The sequence below is a fragment of the Lolium rigidum genome, chromosome 6, assembly GCF_022539505.1.
Source record: "Lolium rigidum isolate FL_2022 chromosome 6, APGP_CSIRO_Lrig_0.1, whole genome shotgun sequence".
In the NCBI taxonomy this organism is placed as follows: Eukaryota; Viridiplantae; Streptophyta; class Magnoliopsida; order Poales; family Poaceae; genus Lolium; species Lolium rigidum.
In genome coordinates, this window is record NC_061513.1 from 63,401,981 (window position 1) to 63,424,707 (window position 22,727).

The 22,727-nt window shown below is 41.9% G+C and overlaps 2 protein-coding genes across 2 annotated transcripts; both read right to left on the minus strand.

Moving 5' to 3' along the window:
- Nucleotides 1-4,570: 4,570 nt before the first annotated feature.
- LOC124659565 (protein FAR1-RELATED SEQUENCE 4-like) lies at nucleotides 4,571-5,507 on the minus strand. Its single transcript, XM_047197417.1, has one exon. The coding sequence runs from the start codon at nucleotides 5,423-5,425 to the stop codon at nucleotides 4,622-4,624; it is 804 nt and encodes a 267-aa protein (XP_047053373.1). The 5' UTR covers nucleotides 5,426-5,507; the 3' UTR covers nucleotides 4,571-4,621.
- Nucleotides 5,508-18,700: 13,193 nt separating this feature from the next.
- On the minus strand, nucleotides 18,701-20,100 carry LOC124668219 (11S globulin seed storage protein 2-like). The gene is made up of 2 exons (XM_047205394.1): nucleotides 19,108-20,100; nucleotides 18,701-18,992 (listed from the first exon to the last, which is right to left on the minus strand). The coding sequence occupies exons 1-2, from the start codon at nucleotides 20,061-20,063 to the stop codon at nucleotides 18,842-18,844; spliced, it is 1,107 nt and encodes a 368-aa protein (XP_047061350.1). The 5' UTR covers nucleotides 20,064-20,100; the 3' UTR covers nucleotides 18,701-18,841.
- Between the last annotated feature and the right edge of the window lie 2,627 nt (nucleotides 20,101-22,727).

Sequence of the window (22,727 nt, forward strand, 5' to 3'; positions counted from 1 at the left end):
CTCGCCATTGGCCGGAACGCCCGTGTCCAAACCATGCCAGGACGCGCCAGTACGTCGAGCACTCGATCGACGCCGTCCTCCTCCTGCATCCCTACCGCCACGTTGAGCATCTACTCCGCGCCCTCTACCACCTAGCCACACTCAAACGCCTGCGGAGGCCTCGTCACCGTCGTCCTCGCCGGCGAAGTACCGCGGGTACTGAAATGATCACCACACGCGCTCGAGTGATTCCGTCGTCCTCTCGCTGCCCCCGCTGCACCTAGAGCATCACCAGGACAACGCCTACACGATGTCGTCCTTCACTTGCCCCTTGGATCGCCGGAAACGCCACGCCATGGCCGCTCCCCCACAGCACCTCACGGCCACCTCCGCCCGCTATAAATAGAGGAGATCCGCGCTCAACTTCTTCACACCATATGCTCCCCTCTCACCACTGATCCTCCTCCCCCAGTCAATTTCACCTCACACCGCCGGAGTAGCTCGAATCGCGAGCTCGAAGCCGCCGGAGCTCGCGGAAGCCCTGCTTCGATTGGAGCCTCCCCGAGCGCCGCCGCTGCACCAGGCTGATCCTCGTCGACCACCACTTCTCCGCGCATACTGCCAGACACCTGCAACGGCCTGGTAGGCTCTCCGACCCCCTAAGCTCGCCGCCAGTGAGCTCGCCTCTCGCCGGAGACGACGACGCTCACACGCCGTCGATCTTCTTTCTAATCCAACGGCCTCCTTTGATCATACCGTTTCGCTGTGTTATAACACACTGACAGGTGGCCCCCACCTCGTCAGGGCAGCCCACTCGCACCCGTGGCTTGTTGGGCTGCGCAGTGAAATTAAATACCGTTTCGGCCCGTTAAGGTTTCCCGCCCAAGCCCAAGATTCAAATATAGATTTAATCTTAATTCAAATGTGCTTGCTGATGGTTTAGTAAAATTTGAATAGTTTGAAATCGGCCAAACCAAATTTAGCAAACTTTATACCGTTGGAAAGCCCATGAATTTATCTAACTAATGCCACTGGTCCCACCTCCAAATTCAAAGTAGATTTAATTCGATAAAAAAGACAAGACAGGGACTTTTGAACATTCAAACTTTATTCAAAATTCAACCATAATATATTTTGAATTGATTCCAATTCTAATAAATCACAAATGATGTCCTCTAATTGATTATGCAATAATATAGACAGGTTATTTGTATGATCATGGATGAGATGAAATAAAATGGCTATGTAGTCATTTGTAGAGCAAGTAAACTTGGAATTCAAACTTAACAAATAATATGGAGCTACCCTCTCATTTAAATCTTGATCCTAAGTAATATGACCAGGGAAATGACTTAGGTTAATGAACCCCTGATATTTATTACTTAGAGATTTTAATTCATTTAAATGTTAGTATTAAACTATGTGAAGTGGAGCACTTCAATTAACTTGTACTCACATATAATAGATATGAAATGTTGACTTTGGTCAACCTATATTTCATACCTGATTATTATATGATGAGATTAAATCTTAATAAGAGGTAATGAGGAGAAATTGATTTTCTCTAAGGAGCTACATACCAAGGTTAAGAAATAGTAATAATAATAAGAGGAAATTATTTTTCTCTTAAATAAGAACTCATCCAATAATCCACCATGCCATGTTTGATTGATGATAGGATTAGTGTGTGAACTCTTTTAAGTGTTTCTAGTTTAGTATGTGAGCTTGGTTTAGTATTTATACCTCGTATTCGTATATAGACGCTAGTAACGAGGAGTACCAAGAGGAGGAGGCCTACTCACAGGAAGAAGAAGAGAACTTCGATAACTACTCAGCTCAAGGCAAGCTAACCCTTGCTAAACACAAATGCTTAGCTCTACAAGAGCAAAGGCACCATCACCCTTTACTTTTATGTATTACCTATCCCATGTTTTTTTACTTACTTTTACTTTTGCTTATTTATTTCAAAGTACTTTTGATTTATGATTCACTTGGTCTGGAGTAGAACAATACTTGGATTTAGATTAGCACAACTCAAAGCTAGATAGCACCCCTCATATAGTTGCTAGTGCTAATCAATTAAAATTGACTACTCTAGATGGGAACATGGTGAAGTGAAATGACTTTGAAAGAAAGTAAAGTGGAGGTGAATGTGAACAAGAGAAGATGGTGATTTTTGATAAAATTGATGATTGGGTTTGAATGCGATACCCTTCCAATTATACAAGTACCCCCACAATACCTGATTATGGGTAGGGCTTAACTAGCAACTTGTGTATTTTAGTATGGGTTCCCTCTAAACAAGCATCATAGGGGTTACGCCGAGGCTGCCTCCGTATATGAGAAATGATGTGAATATGAGGTGAATGTACGACCCAAGCCCCGTGCGGTTCCCGGGTTAACGAGTTGGTTTTCACCGGGAGGCCAAGCTCATGGGGAGAGGTGCCTATACTAGGACATATAAGTGAAAGGTTAAGGTTGATGATCCGCGTACTGAGTTACGATGATTCGGGGTTATCCTCGACGGATGTAATCAAAAGTTGTGGTACAAGAGTACAACCTCTCGCGAGTGTTAAACCTATTCGAATAGCCGTGTCCGCGGTCATGGACGATTGGAAAGGCCATACTATCTCAGTTGTCAGAACTTTGAAATGATGAATTTGAATGATGACTTGACTTGGATCTCAAATGAATGGTGGGAATGACACTAATGTTCCCACTTGAGTTAGTCTAGCAAATGATGGGTTTTTACTAAATGCTTCCCAAATTAAAACTTGGCTTTATGCAAATAAACCTAGAGCTTAGCACCCCTTACTACACTTAATATGTTTTACCTTAGTATTAGTTTGCGAGTACTTTAAAGTACTCATGGCTTTGCCCTGGCTATTCAAATGCCAGACTTTGAAGAGGAGCAACAGTATCAGGATGACGGACAATAGGACGTCTACGATAACTAGGATCGTCTTCTAACGTCAAGCGTTGCTCGTGGAATAGATAGTCCACTACTACTACGCTTCCGCTACTTATTTGTGATGTTGAACAATCTATTTGTGTAATATTGGATCATGTGATCCCTTGTTGTAAGACCTTATGTGTTGTAATAAATGATGACTCTGAACTACTTACTATTATGTCTCGCAAAAACAATCTTCCTGGGATTGCGATGTATGATGTAATAGGGCATCCGGATTTAAAAATTCGGGTGTTTACACATTCCCACAAAAAAATGGGGCAAAATAATGCAGAACAACAGTGTTGTCAACAAAATATGTTCAACTCTCAACAATACATAAACGTTGCAACTCCAGATATGGAGAGAGAAAATGAAAACAAATAGATGGATGGACTCCTTAAATTACAGTAGACATGTGCAAAAAGGACTACACAACTCATGTCTCACTATGATCCATCATATCATTGAGACCTCCAGTTCCATCAAAATGTAACTGCGGAGATTTAGATAGAGCAGTAGAACTTTGTTGAACTTGAAACAACATACTTGTATATTTTCCTACAATTGGAGGCATAACAAAGGCCGAGGAACCTCCAGATGGTAAGGTAGCTGTCATGGTTGGATTTATGTTGCTAATGCCAAAGTCACACGATTCTTGCATCAAACAAATTCGCAATGTGAATTGGATGTCGAAGTACTTATTAGAAATAAGAGACGAAAAACAAAGATACCTGAATTGCTCCGTATGGTACTGCAGCTGTCATGGTTGGATTCATGTCGCCAGTACTAGTGCCCAAGTTAAAGGATCACTGCGATAAAAAAAATCATAAAATGATTTGGATGTCGAAGTATTTATTAGAAATAGATAGGTGAGAAACAAACTACCTCAAATGATCCATACGATAGTGGATGTATTATGCTTGGATTTATGCTGCTAGAACTAATGCCCACATCAAAAGATTCCTGTTCCGAATGAAGTCACAAATGACACGGATGCTCAACTATGTACTAAAAAGAAAGATATGAGAAACAAATATACTTGAATTGTGCTACTACAAGCTCGTCTATCCAAATAAGCACTTTGTTGAATCTGTTTCAGAGGACATAACCATTATTTTAAAAATATAGATGGTACACAGAGAATACAGTTGAAAATTTAGGAAACAAAAAATAGCCACCTCATGTTCCATTTCTTGTTGTAGAATGCCATTCTCGGATGCTTTCCTTTTTGCATTCAATCTCTTATTTCTCATATTGGCTACAAAAATGCTTCAGTGTTGTCTTAGCGTTAACATAACCATCAAAGAAGGCATGCATACTCTCACTCCGTTGTGTAGTGGACATGCGTGCCCAAAAAACATCTTTCACAAATGCTGGAACCCAACGGTGTCGATTGTCATAGAGCCCTTTAAGCCATTCATTATCAGCAATATTATACCTCTCAAGCATACGCATCCAAGAATTTTCAAAATCTGTAATTGTTAATGAATCATAAACTGATTTGCCAATTGCGGTCTTGATGTACCCATATTCCTCTTATCCACCTAACTTCTCGGGTAGCTTCTTCATTATATGCCACAAGCACCATCTATATCGAGCATCAGAAAAAACTATTTCCACGGCATTCCGAATTGCTTTTGCTTGATCGGTCACAATAGCTCTTGGTTGATGATTTGACATACATGCCAGTCATGCTTTAAATAACCAAACAAATGTTTCAGTGTCTTCATTTGATAATAAAGCACATCCTAGCAACACAGATTGTCCATGATGATTCACTCCAACAAAACAAGCAAAAGGCATATCATATTTGTTAACCAAGTAAGTGGTGTCAAAAGTTATGACATCATCAAAGGAGTCATACACTGCTCTACTTCTAGCATCAGCCCAAAAGACATTCCTAAGTCTTGATTCATCATCAACATCCATGACACTAAAAAAGTTCGGGTTGTCTGATTGCATTTTCGTAAAATAGTTACGAACAGCCTCTGCATCACCACTTCCTAGTTTCAATCTTCTTGTTTTCTCTAAATAATTGCGACATTCTTTCTCACCAAAGGTAAGTTTATCGTGACCATCCGATGCCACAGCAAGAGAATTGAAATGCTTGTTTACTCGTATTCCAGCCCGATCATTCAACTCAAGCCTTCGCTTAACATGGTAGTCCAAAATTTTGTTGCATCTGAATAACCGAGATTTATGTGGACTTAATGTATGATTATGATCCAAAATGACCCTCGAAATATGCAACTTTCCATCCGTACCACAAACAATATTAACTTTAGCTTTACATCCTAAGCCAGCTGTTGGATGTGGCTTCAACATATTTCTTGAGTTGGACTCGGTCTTACCATGACGAGAGCAACTAAGTGCAAGGTACCTTAGTTCTCCATTCTCGTCTTTGTTTGAGCTTCTTTTTGTCACACCAAACCCTTTCGCTTTACCATAATTCTTGTAGTACTCTCGCACATCATTCTCAGTATCAAAGGTCATCCCCACTTCAGGATCTTCAAGTAAAACATCTGCTTGAGCTTCACCATGGTTCTCTTCATGTTCCACATTGCTTTTCTTTTGTTGCTCGATGCCAATCATCATCGCTTGAAATAGACATGTCTGTTGATTCTTGAACACTAGCAGTTCGATCATCCATACCTACAAATCACGAAGTATTTAATTATCAGGTTTCTTCTCTATTAGTATGTAATGAGATACAAAAAAGAATGATAATAAAAAGTATTACACATGATGTACTTTTGTAGGTCTGCATACAAGTTCTGAACCATATGACTGATATGTAGGCCTATATCACTGCAATATCTCTCTCTCCCCATAAATAGTCTATATGATCCGATCTCTTGGCCACCATACATGCTAGATAGGAATAAGAACTAAGCATGCAACCATGTTACATTGAGATGACATTTTCTTATTTTCGTTTGCTGCAACTATTCTGCACCCTCGGCTAGGATCGCTGAAGTAATTAACCTTAGGCTGCAACTATTCTGCACCCTCGGCTAGGATCGCTGAAGTAATTAACCTTAGGCTGTAGCAAAAGTCAAGAAGGGTTAATTGGATTGATCTGAACGAGGGCAAACCTGTGTGCGATGCTCGCCTTCCGTGAGTCCAGGCACTTGCGGGCTGGTCCGCGAGCCGATCGGTCGGCTGCACGACGGCGAGGTCTATCAGCAGGTTTAGGAAGATGGCGAGCTACCGACGCGCGGCCTGGACGTTCATGACGGCGCGATGCAGGCAGCTAGGCCTTGTGCCCTGATCGATCTGAACGAAAGGAAAACCTACCGTGCAGCGGTGCAGTTGCAGGTTTTGGTGCATAATTAGCGGGTTTTTTAGCGGCAGTTAGCGGGGCGCCCTGTTTTTTTTTCTCTCGTTCAACATCCACGCCCACATCGGATTCCATCCTTGTCATCGCGTAAATCGTCCGCAGCTCTCCGTAGGTGTAGCATTATTGCCCAGGCCAGTCCATTGGGGTTGCCGTTATCTGCACTGCATTGGCCCTCGAGCGTACAGGGGCCAGTGGCGGAGTCACTACAGGAAAATGTTGTTGAACCGACGGTGATCACCGTCGGCATAGGTCGGAAAACCGTCGGTGCAACCTTTTGCCGACGGTGACCCTCGGCGTCTGCCCGTCGGCAACGCACGCCGCATGCACAACATTAACCTGTCACATAAACACCATCAGCATTGGTCAGCACGCCGACAGTTTTCTGCTGGCCGTCGGCGCATCTATGCCGTCGTCGTGTCTGGAGTAACGGAGAAGGCCTAACGGCGAAGGATTTAGGTTTACCGTCGGCATAGCCTGCCACGTGCTGCATTCTAGTACCCGTCGACACACGCTTGGGAAAGAAAAAAACAAATTAAAAAGAAAATTTGGAGCTATGTGACACGTTCTGGTTCCTCCCGGGCGGCGCAGCTCAAAGGCCTCCATTTTTGTCAATTTCGTCAATTTTTTTTATCCATTTTTTCTAATTATTTTTCACTCCCTTCTTTTTATATTTTTTCAAAATTTCTAGTATTTCAATTATTTGACAAGTTTAGTCTCTAACTATACTTAATCTCTAGTCAAATTACTTATTTGTGGTCAAACTTTTCACTCGGTCACCCATCCTCTCACTGCTCCAGCACTAGCACGTTTAACTTCCGAGTTCCTTCCCGTTCCCGCTTCCAAGTGTTTCGCGCGTATGTTATTGACATGCTGGTCAATGTCAAACTTCTTTATTTTTTGAATTCCAAATAATTCTTTTAATAAACAAATGTAATGATGTAATAATAATCTTGAGTAAATAAATAAACATTAACTTTAAAAAAATATTTTTTAATATTTTTTTGCCAAACCTAAAACCTGAAATTTTGAAAATCTAAAAATTGGCTAACCTGTATGGTTAAGTGATGTCTACGGGAGCTTCTATTCTTGTAGACAGTGTTGGGCCTCCAAGAGCAGATGTTTGTAGAACAGCAGCAAGTTTCCCTTAAGTGGATCACCCAAGGTTTAACGATCTCAGGGAGGAAGAGGTCAAAGATATCCCTCTCAAGCAACCCTGCAACCACAAAGCAAGAAGTCTCTTGTGTCCCCAACACACCTAATACACTTGTCAGATGTATAGGTGCACTAGTTCGGCGAAGAGATAGTGAAATACAAGTAGTATGGATGTATATGAGTGGTAATAGCAATCTGAATAAAATATGGCAGCGAGTAAACATGCAACATGAACAGTAAATAAACGGAGATTCGATGTTTGGAAACAAGACCTAGGGATCATACTTTCACTAGTGGACACTCTCAACATTGATCGCATAATAAATAACTCTTTCTCTTATGTGCTACATACACTCTTTTGTTGGATGATGAACACATTGCGTAGGATTACACGAACCCTCAATGCCGGAGTTAACAAGCTCCACAATTCAATGTTCATATTTAAATAACCTTAGAGCATAATAGATCATTGCAAAATAAACCAAGAACTAACATAGTGCACACACTGTCCACATTACACTATGAAGGAGGCATAGATCACATCAATACTATCATAATGATAATTAACTCCACAATCTACAAGAGATCATGATCATAGCCTACGACAAGAACCACACGGTGCACACACTAGTCACCTTTACACCAAGTAGGAGGAATAGACTACTTTAATAACATCACATGAGTAGCACATAAACTAGTAGCGATACAAAGCTCATCATATGGATCTCAATCATGCAAAGCAATTCACGAGATCATTGTATTGGAGTACAGAGAGAGAGAGATTAACCACATAGCTACGGTAGAGCCCTCAGCCCCAGGGGTGGATTACTCCGTCCTCATCATGGAGACAGCGATGGCAGTGAAGATGGCGGTGGAGACGGTGGTGGAGATGACTCCGGGGGCAATTCCCCGCCCCGGCAGGGTGCCGGAACAGAGAGTTCTGTCCCCCGAATTGGAGTTTCGCGATGGCGGCGGCGCCCCTGGAGTCTTTCTGGAGTTTCGTCAAGAGTTCCGGTGTTTAGGTCGAAAGGGATTTTATAGGCGAAGAGGTGGCGCAGGGGGCACTGGGGCTCCTCACCACAGGCCGGCGCGGGCCCGGGCCGAGCCGCGCCGCCCTATGGTGTGGTGGCCCTCTGGCCCCTCTCCGACTCTTCTTCGGTGTTCGGAGCCTTCCGGGAAAAATAGGAGGTTTGGTCTTCGTTTCGTCGAATTCCGAGAATATTGCCCGAACAGCCTTTCCGGAACCAAAAACAGCAGAAAACGAGAACCGGCACCGTGGCATCTCGTCAATAGGTTAGTTCCGAAAACGCATAAAAATGATATAAAGTGTGAACAAAACATGTTGGTATTGTCATAAAACAAGCATGGAACATCGAAATTATAGATACGTTGGAGACGTATCAGCATCCCCAAGCTTAGTTCCTACTCGTCCTCGAGTAGGTAAACGATAAAAGATAATTTCGAGGTGACATGCTACCAACATAATCTTAATCATACTATTGTAAAGCATATGTGATGAATGCAGCGATTCAAAACAATATTAATGCAATGAGTAAACAATTGAATCATATAGCAAAGACTTTTCATGAATAGTACTTTCAAGACAAGTATCAATAAGTCTTGCATAAGAGTTACTCATAAAGCAATAAATTCAAAGTAAAAACATTGAAGCAACACAATGGAAGATTAAGTTTCAGCAGTTGCTTTCAATTTGTAACATGTATATCTCATGGATAATTGTCAATGCAAAGCAATATAACAAGTATAATATGCAAGTATGTAAGAATCAATGCACAGCTAATCACAAGTGTTTGCTTCTATGATAGAGAAATGGGTAAACTGACTCAACATAAAAGTAAAAGAATGGCCCTTCGCAGAGGGAAGCATTGATTGCTATATTTGTGCTAGAGCTTTGGTTTTGAAAGCAAGAAAACAATTTTGTCAACGGTAGTAATAAAGCATATGAGTTATGTAAATTATATCTTACAAGTTGCAAGCCTCATGCATAGTATACTAATAGTGTCCGCACCTTGTCCTAATTAGCTTGGACTACCGGATCATCGCAATACACATGTTTTAACCAAGTGTCACAATGGGGTACCTCCATGCCGCTCGTACAAAGGTCTAAGGAGAAAGCTCGCATTTTGGATTTCTCGCTTTTGATTATTCTCAACTTAGACATCCATACCGGGACAACATGGACAACAGATAATGGACTCCTCTTTAATGCATAAGCATGTGGCAACAATTATTATTCTCATATGAGATTGAGGATATATGTCCAAAACTGAAACTTCCACCATGAATCATGGCTTTAGTTAGCGGCCCAATGTTATTCTCTAACAATATGCATGCTCCAACCATTAAGGTGGTAGATCTCTCTTACTTCAGACAAGACGGACATGCATAGCAACTCACATGATATTCAACAAAGAATAGTTGATGGCGTCCCCGAAACATGGTTATCGCACAACAAGCAACTTAATAAGAGATAAAGTGCATAAGTACATATTCAATACCACAATAGTTTTTAAGCTATTTGTCCCATGAGCTATATATTGTAAAGGTAGAGGATAGAAATTTAAAGGTAGCACTTCAAGCAAATTACTTTGGAATGGCGGAGAAATACCATGTAGTAGGTAGGTATGGTGGACACAAATGGCATAGTGGTTGGCTCAAGGATTTTGGATGCATGAGAAGTACTCCCTCTCGATACAAGGCTTAGGCTAGCAAGGTTGTTTGAAGCAAACACAAGCATAAACTAGTACATCAAAACTTACATAAAAGACATATTACAAGCATTATAAGACTATACATTGTCTTCCTCGTTGTTCAAACACCTCACTAGAAAATATCTAGACTCTAGAGAAACCACTCATGCAAACCAAATTTTAACAAGCTCTATGTATTTCTTCACTAATAGGTGCAAAGTATATGATGCAAGAGCTTAAACATGAGCACACCAGTTGCCAAGTAATCAGGTTATTCAAGACATCATACCAGTTACTACACGTAGCATTTTCCGTTTCCAACCATATAACAATTAACAAAGCAGTTTCATCCTTCGCCATGAAAATTAAAAGCTAAGAACACATGTGTTCATACGAACCAGCGGAGCGTGTCTCTCTCCCACACAAGCATTTATTCAAACAAAAACAAAAACAAGAAACATACAGACGCTCCAAGTAAAGTACATAAGATATGACCGAATAAAAATATAGTTTCAAGAGAAGGAACCTGATAATTTGTCGATGAAGAAGGGGATGCCTTGGGCATCCCCAAGCTTAGATGCTTGAGTCTTCTTGAAATATGCAGGGATGAACCACCGGGGCATCCCCAAGCTTAGAGCTTTCACTCTCCTTGATCATAGTATATCATCCTCCTCTCTTGACCCTTGAAAACTTCCTCCACACCAAACTCGAAACAAACTCATTAGAGGGTTAGTGCATAATTAAAAATTCACATGTTCAGAGGTGACACAATCATTCTTAACACTTCTGGACATTGCTCAAAGCTACTGGAAGGCAATGGAACAAAGAAATCCACCCAACACAGCGGAAGAAGCAATGCGAAATAAAAGGCAGAATCTGTCAAAACAGAACAGTCCGTAAAGACGAATTTTAAAAGGGCACCAGACTTGCTCAAATGAAAATGCTCAAATTGAATGAAAGTTGCGTACATATCTGTGGATCACTCACGTAAATTGGCTTAATTTTCTGAGTTACCTACAGAGAATTAGACCCAGATTCATGACAGCAACGAAATATGTTTCTGCGCAGTAATCCAAATCTAGTATTCACTTTACTATCAAAGACTTTACTTGGCACAACAAAACACAAAACTAAGATAAGAAGAGGTTGCTACAGTAGTAAACAACTTCCAAGACACAAATATAAAACAAAGTACTGTAGCAAAATAACACATGGGTTATCTCCCAAGAAGTTCTTTCTTTATAGCCATTAAGATGGGCTCAAGTAGCTTTTAATGTTGCGCTCGCAGGAAATAGTATTTGGAGCAAAAAGAGAGCATCAAGAAGCAAATCCAAAACACATTTAAGTCTAACATGCTTCCTATGAAGAGGAGTCTTGTACACAAATGAATTCATGAAGAACAAAGTGACAAGCATAAGAGGATAAAACACGAGTAACTTCAAGATTCTCGACATAAAGAGGGGAAACTTAATATTATTGAAATGCATATAACCATATTTCCCTCTCTTATAATAACTTTCAGTAGCATCATTGATGAAATCCACAATATACCCATCACTTAAAACATTCTTATCATGATACATATGCATAGAAGTATCATTAAATTTGGCATAAGAAGAGTTATTCTCATTAATAGTAATTGGAGTAAGATTATTATCAAGAATTTGAATATGGTAAACAAATTGCATATTAAGGGAATTGTTTTTGGTAATCCAATCATGACTATGACAAGTTTCATAAGGATAGTTAGAACCTATATCATAGCATTCTTTATAATAATCATCAGAGATCGGGGGCACAGTGTCATCATAGGAAATAGAATAGTTATCTTTCACAGTCGGTTTATCTGTGTCGACACCATCATTTTTATTAGAAGGAGATGTATCAAGAACATAATGACCAGTAGCTAAAGGATTTTCAAACACCTCTTCCCCAAGCTTAGAGCTTTCTATATCATTATGGGAGGAAGCATGGATAGCACTCACACTATGGCAATTATTATCATCATTTTCAGTAATTAGTTTCCAAGAGATTTGTAATATCAAAAGTAGTGTGCTCATTCAAATCATGATCGCTAATGTATGTAAAGGGCATAGGAAGATCATCGTATTCAGATTCATTATCATAATAATCATTAGGAGCAACATACTTACGTGCTACCTGGCGTTATCTCATTCACGCGGGGATACGCCGTTACCTCTTTCTTTTTATTCTCCTTCTTCTTCTTCTTCTTCGTTCCCTTCTTCTTGTTCCCTTCTTTAGGAGGAAGAGGCTTGAAGGGTGGCTTGTCCGCATACCCTGATTTACTTTCAGAAACAATAGAAGAAACTTGGGAGGATCCCTCCTTTTCATTAATTAGTTGAAAACACACAATGTCCTATCATATTTTGGCAAGGTGTCATCTTCTAAAATATTTTGTATGTAAGTATTTGTATGGCTATTATCAATGCAATAAGAAAAACACCCATGCAGGACATCATCAATATCAAGATCACTCATATGCAACAAAGAGATTTTTCTTGACAGTTCCTCACACCCCAAAAATAAAGTAAGTTCATCATGCTGATTAGGAGTAATTTCATCATCACAATACAAATTTGCAGCACTCATTGGGTTCAAATTATCATTGGAGGAGCATTGAAAATTAAAATGACCCACTTCATGGCAAACTTCACAAATAAAAGGATAGAGGGCACAAACTTTTTTACCAAGATCATCTAGAGCCCTAAACCACTTTCTAGTTTTTTCATTAGCATGATGGATACAATATTCATCTTCGATTTGATTAATTCCACAAGGTCTATGTATTCCACAAAAATTAACATGCTTATAGGAAATATCATTCTTAGGAGTTTGAGCATGTTTATTACAATAATTAACAACAATTTCATTCTTCATGCAAGCCTCTTTAAAAGGTTCATGATACTTATCAAAATTCTTTTTAGGCAATTCAAAATGAGAAGCAAAGGCTTTATAAAGATTTGCAGCAACTTGAGAGTCAAGACCATAAGTAGCACTCATATTTCAAAATTTATCGGTATCCATAAAAGTTTCAATGCATTCATAATCATAATTTATACCCGACTCTTTACCTTTGTCGTTCTCCCAATCTTCGCCGTTCTCCTTAATCCGATCAAGAAGGTCCCTTTTAAACTCTTCTTTGTTGCGCGTGAATGATCCGGAACAAGTAGCATCCAGCAAGGTCTTATCTTGAAAAGAAAGTCTTGCATAGAAATTATCAATGATGATATTACCCGGAAGCTCATGATTGGGGCATTTGAGCATTAAAGACTTCAATCTCTCCCATGCTTGGGCAATACTCTCTCCATCATGAGGCCAGAAATTATATATTCGGTTTCGGTCTTTGTGAATTTCACTTGGAGGATAGAATTTAGAATAAAATAGAGGCACAATATCCTTCCAATCAAGAGAATGCTCATCCTTCAGCAGTTTATGCCAATGCGCCGCTTTACCAGACAACGACATAGAGAATAATTTCTTCTTCACTTCATCCATAGAGATACCTGCACACTTGAATAACCCACATAATTCATGCAAAAACAAGAAATGATCTCCAGGATGCACAGCTTCCATCCCCTTCATAGCGGTTATCCATAACACGTTCAATAATTTTCATAGGTATTTTATATGGAATACTTTCAGTAGGTGCATTTAAAATATCACAAGCATCATTAGAGTTATCGCATATGGGAGATAAAGTATTATCGTAGCAAATTTTCTCCCCTAAAGATGGGAAGCTAAAAAGATAAAAAAACTAGCTTCCCCAAGCTTAGACTTCTCCATAGCATTAGCAAGTAATTGCATTCATACTAATAACATCGCTACTAGCATGCGAATAAGGTTCCATTGGTTTTTTAATGTTCGCACCAAACAATTCTAAATCAGGAAAAAGATTAAAAAGCTCACCAAATTTTTTGTTGTTTTCCATTATGCCTAACTAGTGAAAATAAAAACAAGAAACAAAAAGATGCAATTCCAGGATCTAAAGGAAATAGCTTCGAGCACTCACACACCGGCAACAGTGCTAGGAAATAGCTTAGTAGTCGGAGGATGTGAATAGCTTTTACCTTACCTCCCCGGCAACGGCGCCAGAAAAGTGCTTGATGTCTACGGGAGCTTCTATTCTTGTAGACAGTGTTGGGCCTCCAAGAGCAGAGGTTTGTAGAACAGCAGCAAGTTTCCCTTAAGTGGATCGCCCAAGGTTTATCGATCTCAGGGAGGAAGAGGTCAAAGATATCCCTCTCAAGCAACCCTGCAACCACAAAGCAAGAAGTCTCTTGTGTCCCCAACACACCTAATACACTTGTCGATGTATAGGTGCACTAGTTCGGCGAAGAGATAGTGAAATACAAGTAGTATGGATGTATATGAGTGGTAATAGCAATCTGAATAAAATATGGCAGCGAGTAAACATGCAAATGTAACAAGTAAATAAACGGAGATTCGATGTTTGGAAACAAGGCCTAGGGATCATACTTTCACTAGTGGACACTCTCAACATTGATCGCATAATAAATAACTCTTTCTCTTATGTGCTACATACACTCTTTTGTTGGATGATGAACACATTGCGTAGGATTACACGAACCCTCAATGCCGGAGTTAACAAGCTCCACAATTCAATGTTCATATTTAAATAACCTTAGAGCATAATAGATCATTGCAAAATAAACCAAGAACTAACATAGTGCACACACTCGTCCACATTACACTATGAAGGAGGAATAGATCACATCAATACTATCATAATGATAATTAACTCCACAATCTACAAGAGATCATGATCATAGCCTACGACAAGAACCACACGGTGCACACACTAGTCACCTTTACACCAAGTAGGAGGAATAGACTACTTTAATAACATCACATGAGTAGCACATAAACTAGTAGCGATACAAAGCTCATCATATGGATCTCAATCATGCAAAGCAATTCACGAGATCATTGTATTGGAGTACAGAGAGAGATTAACCACATAGCTACTGGTGAGAGCCCTCAGCCCTGTGGGTGGATTACTCCCTCCTCATCATGGAGACAGCGATGGCGGGGAAGATGGCGGTGGAGACGGCGGTGGAGATGACTCCGGGGCCATTCCCCGCCCGGCGGGTGCCGGAACAGAGAGTTCTGTCCCCCGAATTGGAGTTTCGCGATGGCGGCGGCGCCCCTGGAGTCTTTCTGGAGTTTCGTCAAGAGTTTCGGTGTTTTTAGGTCGAAAGGGATTTTATAGGCGAAGAGGCGGCGCAGGGGGGCACCTGGGGGCTCCCCACCACAGGCCGGCGCGGGCCCAGGCCAGGCCGCGCCGCCCTATGGTGTGGTGGCCCTCTGGCCCCTCTCCGACTCTTCTTCGGTGTTCTGGAGCCTTCCGGGAAAAATAGGAGGTTTGGTCTTCGTTTCGTCGAATTCCGAGAATATTGCCCGAACAGCCTTTCTGGAACCAAAAACAGCAGAAAACAGGAACTGGCACTGTGGCATCTCGTCAATAGGTTAGTTCCGAAAAACGCATAAAAATGATATAAAGTGTGAACAAAACATGTTGGTATTGTCATAAAACAAGCATGGAACATCAGAAATTATAGATACGTTGGAGACGTATCATTAAGTAATAGTAACATTTATGGTTAAGTAACAGTGCCAATAATGAGCCCATCTTATCTCAATATATACTCCGGTAGACGAAACCCTAATTTTGTTAACTGCGCGGTCTACCCCTTTAACCGGCGTCCAACATTGGTGCCCCAATAGAATTTTCTCTTTCATTGTGTTTTCTTAAGTCATAGGAACATATGGTACCAATAAATGATCCAATCTTAGCTCAATATTCCCTCTGGCAGACGAAACCCTAATCCGGAACATGCGGTATCGCCGTTACGGGAGCGAGGGGGTGCACCGGTTCGCGAACACGTGAATCCGAGAAAAAACATCAGATAAAATGATGCGTCCTAGACCCAAAAACATTTTTCCTGAAATTTCTGGAGCGAAGGAAAGCTGACCCCTAGTTCAAATCCGGGCAGTTTCCAACGGATTCGGTGGGACGAAACCCTATGCCGCATGCATTCCCAGAATGCAAATGCGCGCGTATGGCATGTGATAGGTGGCGTTTAGGCGGTCTACTATCACTGCCCAAGGGTCTCACCAAAACCATAAACGCGCCCCTTGTAGGTGCTTTACAAAAAAAACCCGTCTCAAAGACCCCGAAAATGGAAAACGGGTTGCTCATGGGTCGAAATGGAAATCCACGCACATGCCCAGGATGGGCTCGTTCCAGCAAACTATGCCATGCTACAGGGCATTTCCTGGGCTATTTGACATGCAAGCCATCGAACTCCACATGTGGTAGCTCTTTTTGTGAAGGGTTCTCCAAAATAACATCTGTAACCCAAATCCGATAACTGTTCTAGCTACTAGGACACATAAAAGGACGCCATGCCACGCCACACATTTTTCTGACTTCGCCAAGATACTTAGTGGCCGAAACCCTAATCCGGGACATGTAGTATCGTCGTTAAGGGAGTGGGGGTGCACCAGTTGATACGTCTCAAACGTATCTATAATTTTTGATGCTACATGCTTGTTTTACACCAATTTCTATATGTTTTGTTTACACTTCGTTTCACTTTTATACATTTTCTGGAACTAACGTATTGACAAGATGTCACAGTGCGCTTCCCTGTTTTCTGTTGTTTTCCATGTCAGAAAAGTTATATAGGAAATATTCTCAGAATTGGATGAGAAGGAGAACTCTTAGCAATGGACTATATATCAATGAAAAAAATAGCGCGCTATTTCACGCTAATAGCGGTGCTATAGCGTATTTGCGAGTTGGACGCTACGCTATGCATTCTAGGCACGCTATGACGCTACACGCGCTAAAGACGCGCTATTTCACGCTATTTGGCGCTATTCGCTATTCCGCATAGCACGCTATTTTGCAGAGTAGTTTTTTAGGAGCTCATTCCATATTTTGACCCACTTGCGTATCCTAAATTCCTAATCTATGCAACCCTAAACTAAGAAACTCAGATCGCGCAGTCCCCAACTCCTTGTCACCTGCTCTGCCCGGCAGGCGACGATGTGACGGCGCAGCTCCGCCCCCTTCTCCTCTGTCAATCGGTGGTAAGCGGTCACGCCTAGCTTCACCTTTACGCCTTCACCCCGTGCCTCCTTTCCCCTCCTTCAATCCTTCTAGTTCGGGAGAATGTGAATATGAACTATGGTTTGTGATTTTGAGACTATGTCATATCAAGTTATGGACTATGTGAACTATCTCTGGTTGATGTTTGGCTGCAAAATATCATATCCGAGATTTTATAGCTGCAGAGTGCTATATCTATTATTATATATATGCTGAAATCCTGAATTTTCATATTTTTTTGTTAAGCGCTATTTTGAAAAATAGCACGCTATTAGCACGCTATAGCGTCTATAGCGTTTTTTTGAAGCCCACGCTATTTATGTTAGCGCGCTATTTTTTTCATTGCTATATATACCCGAGCCAAATACCTAGATCATCCAATAGCCATGTTGATCATGAGTATAATACTCGACGGTGCTACGGTTTCTCTCTGCATGCACCTTGACTCTTCACATCACAAATCCATGCATGCACAATATGTTGCCGATGAAGAGAGTGCAACTTTGTATGCAGTAAGGTTGTGCTAACAAGTAGGCCCCATAGTTCTTTTGTTGAACTCATCTGATTGGTCATACCAAGTTGTGCACATTTCTGAACATGATCTCTTTTGAAACTCACACATGTATTAGGCATTCAAGTAATTTCACATTTTTGGACACTAAATCTGTCCACACAACTTGACTTAAACAATTGAGCAACTGGGTATTCGTACATTTTTCTTATTTTCGGTTTTTGTATGTACAACGTGAGTTGCATTTTTACTATGAGTCTAGTTTCACGTACTGCAAAATGTGCAACTCTTGTCTTTTTTAAAATTATTATATAGGATATGGTTTTTGAAGTCAATGCTATGTCTGCTAGGAGCACTTTAATTTCCTAGTTCCTACTCCTCCCTCCGTTCCTAGAAGGTGTATAGTTTTTGGCACGGAAATTAAGAAATAAGTGGAGGAAGAATTACATAAGGTTTTGACGGGATTGCCTCAGGACAGTTGACATGAGAAAATAGTAGGGTTTTGAAAAGATAATGAAACACAACCAAATCACTAAAAACATGTTAGTGTTACAATATTAAGTAAATACAAGAAAGATATTATTAACATAGTAATAATTACATATTGTTTAAATATAGGTCAAAATCTTTAAGGCGGACAGATCAAAAGACCAACATGATAAATCGATGAACTAATGATACTAGATATATAGCATTATAGCAATTTCAGAAGAGCACAACACATTGCAGCAATTTTTTTTAGAAAATAGGCTAAAAAGCCCATCTTTAAATTAAAAAGCCAGCACAGTTAAAAGATGAAAGTATATCCGCTTAGAAAGAGGAACAAATTGCAACAACAAATTACTAGCTGGATTTCGCTCAACCGAATATAAATTGTTCTCACGAGAGTTCATATAACTAAAATCGCCATCCACATCTCGGGCTTATTACAGAATATGCTGACTGATTAAAGGAAGAGATCACGAACTAATCGAAACCAACTAATTTTGAGCTAATGGCTGGCCGGTGCCGGAGATGGATGGACGGCTGCGTGGCTGGTCTAGCTGGGAGCGAAGAAGATCTCGGAGTCCAGCCTCTTGGAGCGGAACAACTTCTCCATCTCCGGCGTGGTGTTGAAGGCCGACTCCAGCACCGCCGGCGATATCGCCTTCCACACGGACGTCTTCCCCGCCAAATGGCTAAAGATCGGGCTGCAAGATAGATTTCGTTCACACAACAAGATCATCAGTTAAGCAGATCGGTCTACAGTGCAAATTTGTAATTAAATTGATCAACAGTGTGTGAGAAAAAAAATGAGAAACGCACTTGGGGGTGGTGATGATGGAGAACCACTCCATGCCGGTGTCGTCAGCGATCTTGGAGACGACGAAGAACCTGGGCACGATGAAGAGGCAGCCGCCCTCGGCGCGGGTCTCGAGCACGCGGGTGCCGTCGATGCCGACCACCTGCACGCGGCCGCTGCCGCGCACGATGTAGGTGACCTGGTACGCGGAGTCGCAGGAGAAGCCCGGCGAGCACATGGAGTGGCCGTCGATCCTGACCAGGTCGGCGCCGAGCCCGACCTCCTTGACGAGCGGCAGGTTGGCGGTGTTGAGCACCACGACGCGGCCCCCGCCGGGGATGTCCACGTCCAGGGGCGCCTCGAAGCAGTTGAGCACCATCCCCTCGCGGTCCTCGGCGCGCGGCACCGGCATCTTGTGGCCGGCGGCGACCTTGACTATGCCGGAGCCAGGCTGCGTGGAGACGATCTTGGCGGCGGAGTCCTGGTCCAGGTCCCACGCGCGGGCGACGAACTCGGTGGAGAAGCCGGTGAAGATGCCGGTGGCGCCGGTGAGCTGGAAGTTGGTGAACTTGCCGGGAGTGTGGCCCTTGGAGGTGTCGCCGAGGAACAGCACCACGAGCTCCGTGCTGGAGTCCTGGGCGTTGAACCACCAGGTGACGGCACCGAAGGGGAGCGCGAGCGCGTCACCGGCCTTGACGGGGATGACCTTCTCCTTGGCGGCCTCCGGGAGGACGAGGCCGCAGGCGCCGGCGCCCTGCAGCACGTAGGCGACCTTGGCGGAGTCGGAGTAGCTGGGCAGGGAGAGGCCGCCGGCGGCCAGGTGCAGCTTGGCGGCGCCGATGGAGGCCGCGCCGAGCATGGGGAGGTCGGCCGGGCTCCAGTCGAAGTAGGAGCCGCCCTCGCCACCGTAGGCCTTGGCGGGCATCTTGGGCGACAGGTCCATGGACATGACCTCTGCGTTGCTCGTGCGCTGCACCATTGTGGATCGGTGTACGTGCGTGGGTAGGAGCTGGATGATGAGATTGTGGGAGGAGGACGGGAATGAGATGGAGGTGCTGCGAGAGGGCGTGCATTTATAGGTGCGGCTACGTGTTGGATAATCATGATTTGTTGGAGCTAACGAACTGATTATCGATCCCCGTTGAATAGCTGGAGTAGATCGATCAGGGTTATCCCGATCAGATAGGATTAAGATATGCATGCATCAACGGATTATCTAGTTTGTTTTCTGACGATGTTGTCGAACGTTGAGCGTGATTGGGTATATGGGCCTGGAGAAGTCGTGCATGCGGCTGTCTTCTAATTTCTAAATGATGGCCGGGCTTCTTATAACGTGGACAGGGTTTTAGTTGCAAAATCGTTCCACTAGTGTGAATTGTGGCAAACGCTAGGCTAAAGCCCACTGTGCAAATCATCAGCCGTCTTTGGAACCGTCCGATGCAACCAAATCCCATGAGTTCCATCATGTACCAAAGATGTTTGGTACGTAGTAATTTCTTTGTGTGTATGTAACATCGGTCCCTAAATTTTTCCCTAGAATAGTAAAAACTCACGTCCTAAGCCAAAAATATTCTATATCACTTTAAACATGCACATGTAGCAAAAACAAGCAGTATGTTTTTTAGAACACAAAAATCCGTTACAAAACCACAATGGTGTTCAAAAAGCAAAACAAGGTTTATAGAATAATAAAAAGACTAGCTAGAAGGATCTAGCCGAAAGTCACGCTGCCACCCATGTTGGGAAAAAATATCCCTCGCCGTATCCTTCCACCGTGAAGACACCTCCGTAAAGAGGTCCCAGTGGTTCACACATTGCAGTGGTACCCATGAACGAAGCATAGCTGTGCACCGGTAGATGACCTGCAAAAATGAAGAAGAAATATTATTGAAAATCTTGTCGTTTCTACACAGCCATAGCAACCAAATAATTCCAATTGATCCCATCCTAATAAGACGTTTAAACCTAACATCCACACCATTGAGCCAGTTGCCAAATAAATTGACAACACTACATGGTGGGTATAAGGTAGACCCTATTTGGACGGCTGACCATATAGACCTGGCTAACTTATATTGGAAGAATAAGTGTTTAATAGTCTCGTCCTGATGACAAAAGACACACTTTTTACTTTCATGCCAGTTGCGTTTGGCAAGATTATCTTTAGTAAGAATTACCCCCCGACGAAGATACCAGGCAAAGATTTTAGTTCTTAGTGGTATCTTCATCTTCCAAATTTTTGAATTATTATCGACCGGGAGCTCAAGCTGAATGAGGGCATTGTACATGAAAGCCACTGAGAATGAACCATTCCCGGTAAAATTCCATCGAAATACATCCGGTCCCTACGTCAATTGAACTAACTCAAGACGCTGTAACAATTCCTGCCAAGAGGTTGTCTGGGACCGATGAGACTTCTTCTAAAATCGACGTTTGGTGGAAAAGTTTCCAACACCTTAGCGATAGTATCGTTTTTGTGGCGCACTATATTGTACATTGCCGGATACTATTCTCGAAGTGTGGTATTACCCAGCCATTTATCCTCCCAGAAACGAATTTCCGACCCATCCTTAATAGAGAAAGATCCATAAGAAAGAAATACTTCTTTGTTTCCATAAGATCAGCACAAAAATGCGAATCTCCTAGTCTCCAAAGAACCTGAGATAGAGCCTTTGAGCCAATATACTTCCTCTTGGGGAGTGTTTGCCATATACCCTCTTTGGTAAGTAGCTTGTACAACCATTTACCGAGAAGTGCCCTATTCTTGAACTGGAGGTCTTGAATACCAAGTCCTCCATGATCTTTGGGCCGACACAACACACTCCATTTAGCCAGTCGATATTTACACTTCTCACTATCCCCTTTTCAGAAGAATCTTGATCGAAAATAATCCAATCGTTTTAAGACTCCTCTGGGAAGTTGGAAGAAAGATATCATATATAGTATCATATTACTTAGTACCGCATTTATGAGAACTAATCTTCCTCCCAAGGACAGAAATTTACCTTCCCAACTACTTAATCTAATCTGAAGAATTTCCTCAACCAATTTCCACTCGGCATTGGTAAGTCTCCGATAGTGAATCGGAATTCCCAAGTACCTAATTGGAAAATGGCCTTGGCCACAGCCGAAAAGCTCAGCATAATCTACAACATGGTCTTGGGCCTCACCAAAACAAAAAATTCATTTTTATGGAATTTTATTCTTAGACCCGACAAATGCTTGAATGAAGAAAGAATTAAATTTAGGTTCTGAGCCTTGTCTATGCCATGATCCATAAAAAGTATTGTATCGTCGGCATATTGAAGAATGGATAAACCTCCATATCATTGAAATATTGAAGAATGGATAAACCTCCATCAACATATAAGCAGTATGTAGCAAGTCCTTGTTTGTTTGTAGAATTTTTTTAAAAATCATGTTATAGTCTTGAACAAAAAGAACCAATACATCAAATATTTTTTCCTAACCTATCCAACATTACGAGAACATGTATGTAACATTGGAGCGGTCTCTCTGTAACATACACACAGAAATTATTGTAGCGCTTTGCCCATATTTACACAACAAAAGTTATACACACATGTAAAAAATTGTAGCGCCATATGTAGCATTGACAAAAATCTCCAAAACTTGACTATCT

Bases quoted from the DNA above. Each gene is read 5' to 3' on its own strand.
- LOC124668219 (XM_047205394.1), bottom strand. From the start codon at position 20,063: ATGGTGCAGCGCACGAGCAACGCAGAGGTCATGTCCATGGACCTGTCG. The intron at 18,993-19,107 runs GTGCGTTTCTCA...TCTATCTTGCAG, and splicing joins TCCATCATCACCACCCCCAA to CCCGATCTTTAGCCATTTGG.
- LOC124659565 (XM_047197417.1), bottom strand. From the start codon at position 5,425: ATGACCTTTGATACTGAGAATGATGTGCGAGAGTACTACAAGAATTAT.